The sequence below is a fragment of the Cucumis sativus genome, chromosome 4, assembly GCF_000004075.3.
Source record: "Cucumis sativus cultivar 9930 chromosome 4, Cucumber_9930_V3, whole genome shotgun sequence".
NCBI lineage: Eukaryota > Viridiplantae > Streptophyta > Magnoliopsida > Cucurbitales > Cucurbitaceae > Cucumis > Cucumis sativus.
The window spans coordinates 6286052-6299137 of record NC_026658.2 but is presented as its reverse complement, the minus strand read 5'-3'; the positions used below and the strand labels follow the sequence as shown (position 1 = coordinate 6299137).

Below are 13086 nucleotides of genomic sequence, written 5' to 3'. Positions count from 1 at the left end.
TTGATCCCTGTATGTCTTTACATACTGTTCAAGACTTATTAAACAACTTAAGATGTTAGTTTATTGGATTTGAGTTACTAAGACAAAACTAATAATATGATCAATAACAATTACTACAATAATAACACTTTAACAATGGTCAATAGATTATATTTACAATCTATGAGTTTTAGCATATAAATCCCAACAACCTCCCACTTGGACTAAAACTCTAGTCTTTATGAGATGTACGTAATAAAGTAATCCTCAAGTATTGGAAATGGTAAAATGTACAAGTATATTACATAACTAGTATATATACAAATACAATAAACTAGGACATCCTCATACCTATTACACATCTCCCACTTGCCCTAGATCACCTAATGTACATAACTCGTAGACCTAGAATTTCTAGAAGACCCTCAAACACTATAGCTGTGAGAGTCTTTATAAATGGATCAACAATATGTCTCACTATTATCTCAATATAAAGTGATGATCATGTTCATAATTGGAACAACTTCCAAATCATGCAGGAACTTCTAATTTGTACATTTTAATGCGTGGGCTTAATACTTTCAATTGTATATACTACGACTGCAAGACTTCACATAGTCAAATCATCGCGTGTAATGCGCTCATTGTAACTCTCTGTATTGCATGTTTCCATTGTAGGCAATGAGTCATAGGTCATGATCATAGTTTCGTGAAATACTCACAATGTACCTCTTCATCACGTAATTCCTAAGTCCTCATTAAATACAAGTTTTTCTACTCCTTACCCAAGTGAAAGCGAAATAGTAGGTTTACTTGGGTAATCCAGGGTCGAACACAGAGAATTATTCCTTAGCTCCTATTTTAACATAATACGTGCAAAATCATGTGGTAACAATTTGAACAATGATTTGTATGAACAGTATGCAAACTTTTCCTCACTATTTACACTATGATGCTTGGCGGTGCAAAGTGACTATGGAGTTATGATGCGGGTAAATGTATTCTCTTATTACTATAAAAACTAGCTGATGGCTTCCTACTTCGATGTGATTTAGATACTTTAATCACAAATTAAGGCTGGCACCTCTTAGTGTACTACCATACTCACTCACCTTTCGGGATGTAAATACACGGGTTAAGTGACATTAAATTGCAACTCATTATGCATGCAATAATAGTAGCCAAAACTTTAGTGGAATGACCTGTTAGTTAACAAATGTTGATTAGCTCGGTCTAAAAAGGTTTAGCCAGTTAACCTCGAATCGTTGGAGCCCTTAATCTATAGATCCATTAGGTTCTTCTGCTAGCTCATATGAAATTAACTTAGAACAATATGTTGGAATAATTCGAATTATTCAAATTAGGTAAAGAGAGAGAAATCGACGAATATATGTGATATAGCCGTCGATTATAAGTTTGATATAGAGATTTATGTTTAAGTGTGATTTAAATATTAAAAATATTAATACCAATTCATGTTCGGAAATTCGAAATTGATAGAAATGATCAAAATTGTAAAAAGTCAAAATGTTGATTTTTAACTTTAAATAGTCAAACTTTGACCGACTTTATATTCAAATGTGAGTTTTATTTTTGAAAAATGAATGCAGATTCATGCTTGGAGATCAATATTAGTCAAGATGGACAAAATGGAAAAAAGTCAAAGTTTGACTTTGACTTTGACTTGAATGATCAAATGACCAAATTGCCTCTAGACTAAAGTTGATGGAAAAATCTAACAAAATGTTGGATAATTCCACTAACAATTAATGGGAAAAGTGGCAACATAAGATGGAGACACCTAGTCCACTAAATTTCACTAATGGTTAGTAGAATGTGATATGTTGAGATTTGGTGAGCTAATTACATGCAATTAGGATATTTAAAGGGCTTCATTCAAATTTTTTAAGACTTATGAACTTACAAAAAATGATACCAAATTATTTTCTCTCTACCAAATCTCAACCCTAAGTGTCACCTTGCAATTTCCATCTTGCTCTCCTTATTTTCTTCACCTTATAGGTCCAACAATCTGATTCTACGTCCAGAGAATAGCGAGTTAACTCTAGTGGTGGTCTCATATTCGTGTTTGTGAGGAGATATCAAGGATTGGGAGGCTTCGAATGGTACGTATTTTCTTTAATACTAATTTGTTATAATTATGGTAGTTTACATGTTAATCTCTAAATTAGTTTAGATGCCATTAGAGTAGAATGGATATGTTATTTCTGATGCACATGTATCGTATTTCATCAGTATTTTTTCAAATGACGGCTAGGAAATAAGTTAGGGTTTTATCTTAGTTAGGATTTTTTTTCCTATTTTTAAAAAAATATATCTTTCTTTTATGACATTATTGAAAATTTTCAATAAAATTGACATTTGAAATCTTTGGACAAATAAAATTATTGAAATTTGGAAAGAATAAACATTTGAGGAAAGAAAATTATTGAAATTTAGAAAGAAATTTGATATTCAGGAAAAGAAAATTATTGATGTTTAAAATAAAATCTATTTTGTGATCCTTGTCAAGAAAATCATTGAGATTTAGAAAGAAATTTGATATTTGATGAAAGAAAATTATTGATGTTTGGAATAAAATCTATTTTGTGACAACTTAGGAAGAATTTTGATATTTGAGAAAAGAAAATTATTGATGTTTAGAATAAAAACTATTTTGTGAAAATAGTTGCAAAATGCAAAATTTGAACACTCAACTTGGTGGTTATGAAGTCATGGCGGTCTTGTTTTAAAAAAAAAAATTATTTAATATGTATAGTAATTTGACATTTTAAAATTAATATTCAAATACAAAAACCGATAATGTGAATGGGAACTTGCTCCATTTACCATAGTCAATAGGATCGTTTAAATTTGAAGCTTTTTCTCTATCATTTAAAATGAACCACTGCACGCTCGTGTTGACATGATCTAAACGATTACTTACCATAGTCAACACGATCGTTTAGTATGATCAACATGATTGTTAGATTTGAAGTTTTTAGCGATCATAATCAACACGATAGTTTAAATTTGAAACCTTTCTCCATCGCTAAAAAGAACTACACAACAGTGTATCATGACCTAAATGATCCATTTTTTCCATCGTTAAAAAGAACTGCACAGTTATGTATCATGACCTAAATAATCGTAAATCATTCATTTATTTAGATTGTAGTAAGACTGTAATAGACGATCATTTAGAACAATATTACTCGCGCCAATTAATCCTGTGTTGATTAGAATATTTTTTGTATTTGCTTTCCCCGCTTTTGAAATTGTTCTATACGGTGTAAATATTTTATCGATTTGTTATATCTTTAGAAAAAATCTCTTTATTTATAGTATTTAAAAAATTAATTTTCATAAATATAACAAATGGACAAAATATTTAGTGACCTATAAAAAATTGAAAAAATCCATGAAACTGACTATTATTTTTAAATATTCCAAATTTGCCATTTCTTTGTGGCTTTTCTTTCCTTCATTTTGTGCAGTTTTTATTTATTTTTTTCTTTCCATCATCTTTTTCTCTTTCTCCAATTTTGTTTTGCAATTTTTTTAATTTTTTTTAATTGTTATTTAGTTTAAGATCATATATAAAATACAAAATATCTATTTTTTTAAAAAAATCAACATGTTGTTTGATTATTCCAAATATAAAAGATTTGTGTACGAAAGATAGCAAAACCTAAACAAAGAATTTGATTAGCCAAATTTAAACGATTCATGTACTAACATATGGTGTACTAAAAATTCTTGAAAAAAAGTCGTTTAGATATGGGTAGAATTTGATTAGCCAAATTTAAACGATTCATGTACTAACATATGGTGTACTAAAAATTCTTGAAAAAAAGTCGTTTAGATATGGGTAGACAAATCTAAATGATAATGAATTAAGAAATAATAACTACATCTAAAAAATTGGCTGAATGGCAATTAACCGAGACATTTTGAAATTGTTCTAAATATTTTGTGAATTTATTATTTTCCGTAAAAGACCCCATTTAAAATGCATTTTAAAGTAAAATTTAAAATTAACGTGATTGCGAAGCCATGAGAAATGATTTTAAACTTCCAAACATGCAGTTGGTTGGAAGACATGATGTCACTCACCAGCACAAGAAAAAGAAAAGAGAGGAGCATTTGAAATCTGGAAAAGAGACATTCTGTATGATGGTTTATTGGATATATATATAGAGAGAGAGAGTTAAAGGAATGTAAACGTGTGGGGATTTATAAATCAAAGAAAAATGTAACCAAATTTCTAACAAAAACTTTTATGGGAAGGTAAACGATAGGTTGGAGGACAATTGTAAAGGCAAAACATATGGTCTCAAACCTTCAAAAGTCCTGACAAAAGATATGATATGAGAATAAAACAAAAACCAACAAAAAATACATTAAATTTAAAATAAGGTAAAAGAATCCAACTGCTTTTGTTGTCTTGCAAACACGAACAAGGCATTCAAGAGGAACCATAACCTGCACATATCTAAGCCACAGCCGGCATGTCCTTCAGCCATGGATCAAGAGGCTTTCCGATCGAGAACACGATGAAGCCGATGTCACGCAGCTTGCCCACATCGACCACATTTCGCCCATCAAAGATGAATGCAGGCTTCTGCATGTTGTCGTATATCCTCTGGTAGTCAAGAGTCTTGAACTCATCCCACTCGGTCAGGATGCAAACTGCATGAGCTTCCTTTGTTGCTTCATACGCATCCCACACCACGCTCACTTGCTTAACGGTTGTTGGGCTCATTGGCTGAAGATGGGTAGGATGGTCCCATTCGAACTTGCTCAGAGTGAGGTCCCTCTGGATCTGATCCTCAGACACTTGGGGATCATAGATGCTCAACCGTGCCTTGTCTCCCAACAGTCCCTTGCACACATCGATGGCAGGGGTCTCCCTTGTGTCACCGGTATCTTTCTTGAAAGCAAAGCCAAGAACAGCGATCTTCTTGTTTGAAACCGTGTTGAACATAGAGGCAACAACCCTGTTAACAAAACGGTTCTTCTGGTAATCATTGATCTTGATCACCTGTTTCCAGTACTCAGCTACCTCTGGAAGGCCATTGCACTCACAGATGTACACCAGATTTAAGATATCCTTCTGGAAGCAAGATCCACCAAAACCGACACTGGCGTTGAGAAACTTAGGTCCAATTCTCGAATCCGTGCCTACGGAATAGGCTACCTGTGAAACATTTGCACCAGTGGCTTCACATAGAGCAGAAATAGCATTCACAGATGAGATTCTCTGAGCCAAGAAAGCATTAGCAGCAAGCTTGGAGAGCTCAGCAGACCAAAGATTGGTAGTGAGAATTCGGTCTTCGGGTACCCAATGCGCATAAACAGCCTTTAGTGTACTGATGGCCTTCTGACCCTCTGGGGTTTCCCTCCCTCCAATGAGGACACGGTCCGGGTTAAACAGATCCTTAATCGCAGTCCCCTCAGCAAGGAATTCAGGGTTTGAGAGAATTTGGAATTTTATTCCTTTGCTGTTGTGAGTAAGGATTTTTTCAATTGCTTCAGCTGTTTTCACAGGGACAGTTGATTTCTCAACTACAATCTTATCAGATTTGGATACATCAGCAATCATACGAGCAGCGCTCTCCCAGTACGTGAGATCTGCAGCTTTACCAGCTCCGAGACCCCTAGTTTTGGTGGGAGTGTTGACAGACACAAAAACAATATCAGCCTCAGAGACATGTTTCTCCACATCAGTGCTGAAGAAGAGGTTCCTGCCTCGGCACTCCTTCACAACGCCATCGAGACCTGGCTCGTAGATCGGGAGCTGCTCACTGTTCCAGGCGTTGATACGAGACACCGAGATATCCACAACAGCCACTTCAATGGATGGGCACTTCAGTGCAATAACAGCCATTGTTGGCCCCCCCACGTATCCAGCACCAATGCAACAGATCTTCACCATTCTTGCCTTTTTTTTTTCCTTTTTTCAATTTATAATCTGGACAAATACCGATTTCCAATCATAATTATGAATAAGAACACATCACAAACGAGAATTCACCAATTCTAAAGAAGAAGAAGAAAATTCATTGATCCTAGAAGATTTGAAGAACAGGACTTCGCTAGCAAATTCTACTCCTTTCTTATGGTTATCTAAACAAGAGTGCAACAAAGAATGGAACGAAAATCACCCAAAATGTAATCAAATCAGAATCTGAATCACAATCGTGTATATATCTTTTAGAGAGAAGAGAAGCGGAAGTGACATATCAATTCAATCTCAACTAATGACAACAAATCCAAATCAGCGTAACTCGACTAAAAAAAGAAGACGAAATGCGAGTGCATGAAAACCAACCATGATCCTAACACAGCTTCCTATAACAAGGAATTAACGTTGCATTGTAATTAGAATTAAAAAAAAAAACAAAAGCATGCAGATCGATCCAAAACAGCAGAGAAAGACCCAGAGATCTAAAGATCAGAAGAAAAAAGAGAGGAGTCAAGATACAAATTAGAGTAAAGTGAAAAGAATTAAGACAGATCTGGGAGGAATCAAAGTGAAAGTGCAGCTTAAGAAGCAAGAAAAGGAAAGAAATGACAGATCAAGAATTAAAAAAGGGAAATAAAAACAGATCGGAAGGAATGAAGAAGAAGGAGAGAAATGGGGAAGGGGAAATTGAAGGAGAGGAGAGTTGAAAGCGTTACCTCTCACAGGAATTGGGTTTTCTGAAACTTCGGTGTGAGATTCAGAATGAGAAATGGAAGAAGAAGGGAGCTGGGTTTAAATACGCAATTGGTGTACAAGAAATGCCCTCAACCAAATGAAAAAAGACAATCGAGTACATTCAATTTCTTTCTTTTTATTTATTTTTTATTTTATTGGGAAAAGGAATTTGCATTTGCAAGTTCCGGTGGAGCTGTCAAGTCCTTACACGTTTGAAACTTCCGTTTTGGTAGGCCGCCCCACACCCAGTGGGATACAAACGTAAGTCTAACGTTCACAGCACAAGGGGGCAAAAAAAAATCCCCATTTTTGGGTTTAAATTATGGATTTCCAATTTAATGGTTGTGTTTTATTACTTCTTTCTCGATCTTTTCTTCTTTTTCTCTTTTTAAAATACAATAATAAACATTTATACTTCTAAACATGATTGTACTCGTTGTATATGATACCGTCACTCATTTGTCACCTACACAGACGCGCTGGATCATTGCGTTTGTATCAAATACAAATTGAGTTGTATTCATAGTGTTACCAGGATAAGGTATCCATCCTTATCTATATACTATAAACCCTTTAATTTGATCTCGAATATTAATCATTGTATGTCTCTACATACTGTTCAAGACTATGTTAGTGTGGTGTTTAAAGACTTCGAGAGGAGATCGCCTTAATCATAAGTTGGTTAAGCAAGTTATATTGCGTTAAAGCTCTCATATTGCTTAATCATATGATAATGCATAGACCTTCCTTCACCTCATTCTTGAATACAAGTTAGTTTGCATCTTCATCGTCCAATCATTTTAATTCCCCTTACAAAATTCTCTAGGTGTACATAAGTATGTAAAGTCCATCCTAGCATTCTTTATACTATTTAATTAATCATTTTATACTGCTTGATTGATAAGTAAACTCTATAACTAAAACTTTGATTTCAATTCCTTGAGTTTGACTTTGGATCACACAAATAAACCTATTGCTTTGCTTATACTTGGGTAAGTAGTAGGAAAACTTGTACTCAACGAGGACTTAGTAGTTATGCAATAAAGAGGTATATAGCGAGTGTTTCACATATAGTGATCAAGATTAATGGATTATCGCATAGAATTAATTGTGCATTCAAACAACACGGAGTCTAAGTTGGAATCAAATTGGAAAATAACAGTTCGCACAAAATCCAACCACTAGTCTTCTCCCGAGTTTCCTTGTGATTCTCTAGCTTCTTTATCTTTTTTACCATCATGCGTTAGAAGATTTTAAAACGTAGTAAAATAGGCACGAAGACTTATGTATAGAGCATTTCGAGTATTTATAGGTTTTCAACATAACTTATGAGTTTTGACACTTTTACTCTATGTTTTCGTCACATTATTCTATTTAAAATGCCACAATAACTTGTATTTTTCTAAATTATCACACCCACATATTTAGAATAATGCTTGTTGGTTGTTCCTCTTTGTGAGTGTGTTTCTATGTGATAAGTCATTAGTCATGATCACTGTATGCAAAGTACTCACTATGTACCTCTTCATCGCATGATTATAGAATCCTCGTTGAGTACAAGTTTTCTACTGCTTGCACAAGTATAAGCTAAGCAATAGGTTTTTTTGGGTGATCTAGAGTCAAACACATAGAATTGATATCAAATCTTAGTTATAGATTCTAGTTCTCAATTAGGCGGTATAAAAGAATAAACAATTAACATATAAAAGAATAAGAACTGGAAATAATACTACTTACCTATGCCTAGAGAGTCTATAAAGGGCAGGAGTGGATGCAAGATGAATATGTGAACTAACTTGTATGTGAGAAAGAGTGAAAGAATTTCTATGTATTATAACACGATTAAGCAATGTGATAGCCTTGATACGATATAACTTACCTAACCATCTTATGACTAAGGCATGCTCCTCTCGGAGTCATTAAATGTCACACATAGTCACCTTTTTGGAATCCACATGACTAAGTATGATTAGGCAAGATATATTTAGAAGAGTTCACTTATGAGACGTATGAAACTTTATAATTAAGGACAACAACCTCTCGGTATCTAGTACCCTCACTTGCTCACCTTTCAGGATACAAATGATGGAAGTTATCTTGCAAAAGAAGAGAAAATTCTTCCTTGCACGCGTTAGCCATGTCCTTGCTATTTACCCTCTCGGGTAGTTGGCAACTTATGACTAACATGATAAGACTAATAAGCAAAACTTTCTATCATGAACTTATCACCGACCTAAACTATCAATAAAACATTAACTGATGGAAAGTAGAGACATGATGGATTGAAAAGGTATAAACGTGTAATATATATATAAGGAATGTAGACCTTTGACTATTGTACAATATTAATAGTACAGATATTACACAAAGAATACAATAATGGAAGACATAGGGGTGAAAAAGAATACAAGTAGGGAGGAATGAGAAATGGAACCCTCACCACTCAAACGGCGGAAAGGCTATTCCTTTCCGCCTCTCTCTAGGCTTTGGCCCATTCAGGCACTAAAACTATCCACTTTTTTTGGCTCATTCAAGCGTCCCTTAAAGTGTGTGGCTCATTCAAGCCTTCTCTACTTGTCAAAGAAGGGCCTCTTTTATAGGTAAATTTCAGAATGAAATTTCTATTCCTCTGAGCACGTCAGTGTCGTCCATCGAAAGTTGTCTGTAGCTAGTCACATCATCTCCAATTGCCATTCTTGTCGTCTAGAAAAACTGCTTCTCGTGTTGTAATTTGGTAGTCTTGCCTATTCTTCTCACGAGATATTCTGCAATTTGTTAACTTCTTCTTTTGTTCATAACCCTGCGTTTAGACACTAAAAACTATGTAAAACAGGTATAATTCTTATGTAAAGTATATTTTTGAATACTTACATATTTACAATATAAGCCACACGTTTTGGCCTTCTTCTTATACGTTTCGACCTTGTTATTCTATATAAGAGGCTATAATAACAGGTATGGGTATTTCTACATGTTATCACTTGTCCCCAAGCATCATTTGCATCATGCTTGAACTCAAGCACAATTATTTCTAAACTTCTCAAAACGCGAGCAAGTTTTATTCGCTACTTAGGGTTTACTCTCATCGCGTACTTCTCGCTATGAAAACATTTCTAAGTTCAAAACTTGGCAAGCTTAATACTCAAAATATCCTTGTTTATTCCCTAGAAGAAATCTTATTTTCAAAACCAACAACAGCTAAAATTCCCAATGAATTTGGACTTCTTTTATTTGGTGAAAGAATGCTTTTATTTGCTTAATTACATGCAGTTTGACATTGAGTGAAAAATCATAGGCGCTGTATGAGTCCATTTCTCTCTTCAACTATAACTCGTATTGCCTCTTATTAATCAATTCTCCATTCTTTTACTTTTGAAGCTATGCTTTTTATTTTTGTAAGAGCAAACAACATAGGAGTGTTATTCTGATTGAACAAATGAATACAAAAACTTTTCAAAACTTTTCACTTTTTGGGGATGTTTTAAATTTTGTTAAATCATATACTTTTAAAATAGCTTGCTAAATAGTGGCACATTTCAAATAGATAAACTCAAAGTATGTTAAAATAATTTGGCTTGCATGCAAGTTAAGAAATTTCTATTGAAATTCGTTTTGTAGCTCATAGTTGGGGCAAATCCTCTGTCGGTAGACTTGGCCTATTTTTTCTTGACTTGTCAAACAAACCATAATTGGGTATCATAACCCTACATTATAATGACCCAACTTTTCAAACTAAGTTGAGATCATTACTTCGACCTAAAGACTCTCTACTAAATCACCCAAAAGAAATCATCAATAACATAAAAGATTTTGCAAATTATTTAAAGAACAATTGTCAAATAAAATTGAACTCGAGCCCTATTTCAAACAAAATAAAAATACAAAAGTAAAATTTATAAAATCACTAAAAAACAAGTAGTTGTTCTAACCACAAAACTCAGTTTAATCATAAAAACTTAAAAACGTTAAAGACATTAAGCGGAAGCAAATTTTGAAAAATGTGTGCCCATATGGTGATCACGTGTCCTTCTTGTCCCTCATCAGTTTACCTCTTGTATTACCTTTGCCTGAAAAAGTTAAACACAAAAAGATGAGTATAACATATACCAAGTAAGAGACCCACTTTTGATCCCGTTAGGGGCAAAAACAGTTAACTTCCTATTGAGAGGTACCTTGTATCATAACGTATCGTGATCCCATAGGATGCACATAATCAGTCTAGTGTTCTCGAGGGATGCACATATTAGTCTAGTGCTCCTCAAGAATGCACATATCGGTCTAGTGCTATCGAAGGATGCACATATCAATCTAGTGCTCTCGAAGAATGCGTAACAAGTGGTGATTCTGAAGGACACCTGTAAGGTACACTACCCCATAGATAAAGATAACAGTTTCCCCTCAATCCATTATAACAATTCAAAATAAGCAACTCAAAAATACATTCCAACCTATAGTCAACATTCAGTTCAACATATAAACAATCGAACTGATCATACTAGTACATAATCAATCATCAACGTAGCGAGTCATCAAAACAAACAAAGTTATGCATAACAGCCAACCTCTTCAGTTCAGCCAACAGTAAACCATCAATGCATTCTATCTACATATAACAGTCAAATATTTTCAATCAATACATTAGGGTTCAGTAGTAGAAATCTCTTACCTTAACTTTACTCAATCTCCTTGATCAACTAAAGTCCAATGAACCAACCTAAACATAATGATAAGAAAATTAAACATTTTGACAACAATTTTCTCCCTCCTTCAATTCTCCCAAATGTGAATTCCATAACTTTCCCAAGTAAATGGAGAATCGAACTCCAACTAAAATTGTTAGAAATTTCAAGAACTCGAGCGCTACTTCCAACACCTTCAAGGATCAAATAATAATTCAACCAATTAATCCAACGTTACAACTCAATGAAGCTAAAAAGTATAACCATTAAAAACCCATAATTACACGCTTCCCGCCAAAACCCTAACAATTCATGGAAAGCGACAATGCACAAGATGAATCCAAACAACTGTGAGTAGAACAAAACTGAGTGTGTCTCGGTAAGAACTCGCCAAACACAACTTAGATCTGAGGAAATCGACTTGGCAGAGAACAATGTGCTTGGATCTGATGGATGGGCTCAGCCGGAGGAGGCAACTCGACTTAGAAAGCAGTTCGGTGTGCGTGACTAAAGGAGACAAATAGTCGGCTGGTGATCGGTGCATGCGTGGCTCGAGATAGAGAGATGGCTCGAACGAATGTTTTGGCTTGGATTAACGGAGAAAACCAGCTCACGAATAGAACACGAGCAACTCGAGCGACTTAAGAGACTTGACCGGGGAACGAGAACTCTAGGACGAAAGAAGGTCCGAAGAACAGAGGTGGAGGCGAAGATGTGATGTAAAACGTGAACGACAAGATGTGGTAGGATGGGGATGGATCAACTAGCTTCAGGCAAAACGAATGGAGATAACGATGAAGGTATGATGATCGTCGTTGACCGGAGCCTAATGGTGGATGAACGCTTGTGAACAACTGGTTGGAGGAGATCGGAGAGCCGGAGGCGACTAAGGCATCCAATTCGTGAAAGAGGAAGAAGGGTGAAGAAGAAGGAATGCATGCAAATCGAGATCTAAAATTTTCAAAATAATTTAATAATAATAATAATATTATTATTATAACCATCATTATTTCCCTTTCCTTTTCCTTTTCCTTTTTAATAAAGATCCCTCTCTTCGTACTAAATTGCAACAACACAACCAAAATCCTTAAAGTTATAATAAATATAACAACTAAGGTTAAGACAAAATACCTAAAATTTTGGGGCATTACATAAATATTTATGTTCTTCTATGACATACTTAATATGGCGTACTAAAGATGTCATACAAAGATTCCAACTTAAGGAATAAAAACCAAACTTCCCCTATTTTGCCCATAAATTTTTAGATTCAAACACCCAACTTCATAAGCTCATAATGCATTCATTTCTTAGACCAAATAAGTGTATTTTATATCAAACTCCTATTATTTCTAAATTATCTACAACTTACTTAAATGCGTGAAGACCAAATTCTAAATATATTTGCCCAACAATTTCCTAAAATAACAACTGCACCAAAATCAAGATTTTTTAGAAACCTTTCGTCTATTTGGCTCCAATGATCTTCATACAAGTTGTAGAAAAAATTGAACAAAATCTTAAACCATACCAAATAGAGCTTATAATTCCTCTTATACACTTCAAGCTACTCAAACAACAAGAGATATCTAAGATTCACACACAGAAATAGTAAGCTTTCTTCTTTTTCGATTTTCATCAACTTATATCATCAAATTTAGCTTAAGTATGCTTCACCAACTTTATTAGAAAATGAATGACCTTCTGGTTCTTTTTCTATACCTT

General features: G+C 34.4%; 1 protein-coding gene across 1 annotated transcript; it reads right to left on the bottom strand.

Annotated features, from left to right (window-relative positions):
• Nucleotides 1–4189: 4189 nt before the first annotated feature.
• Nucleotides 4190–6816, bottom strand: LOC101222306 (UDP-glucose 6-dehydrogenase 1). Its single transcript, XM_004137149.3, has 2 exons — nucleotides 6664–6816; nucleotides 4190–5953 (listed from the first exon to the last, which is right to left on the bottom strand). The coding sequence occupies exon 2, from the start codon at nucleotides 5915–5917 to the stop codon at nucleotides 4475–4477; it is 1443 nt and encodes a 480-aa protein (XP_004137197.1). The 5' UTR covers nucleotides 5918–5953; nucleotides 6664–6816; the 3' UTR covers nucleotides 4190–4474.
• Nucleotides 6817–13086: the final 6270 nt, after the last annotated feature.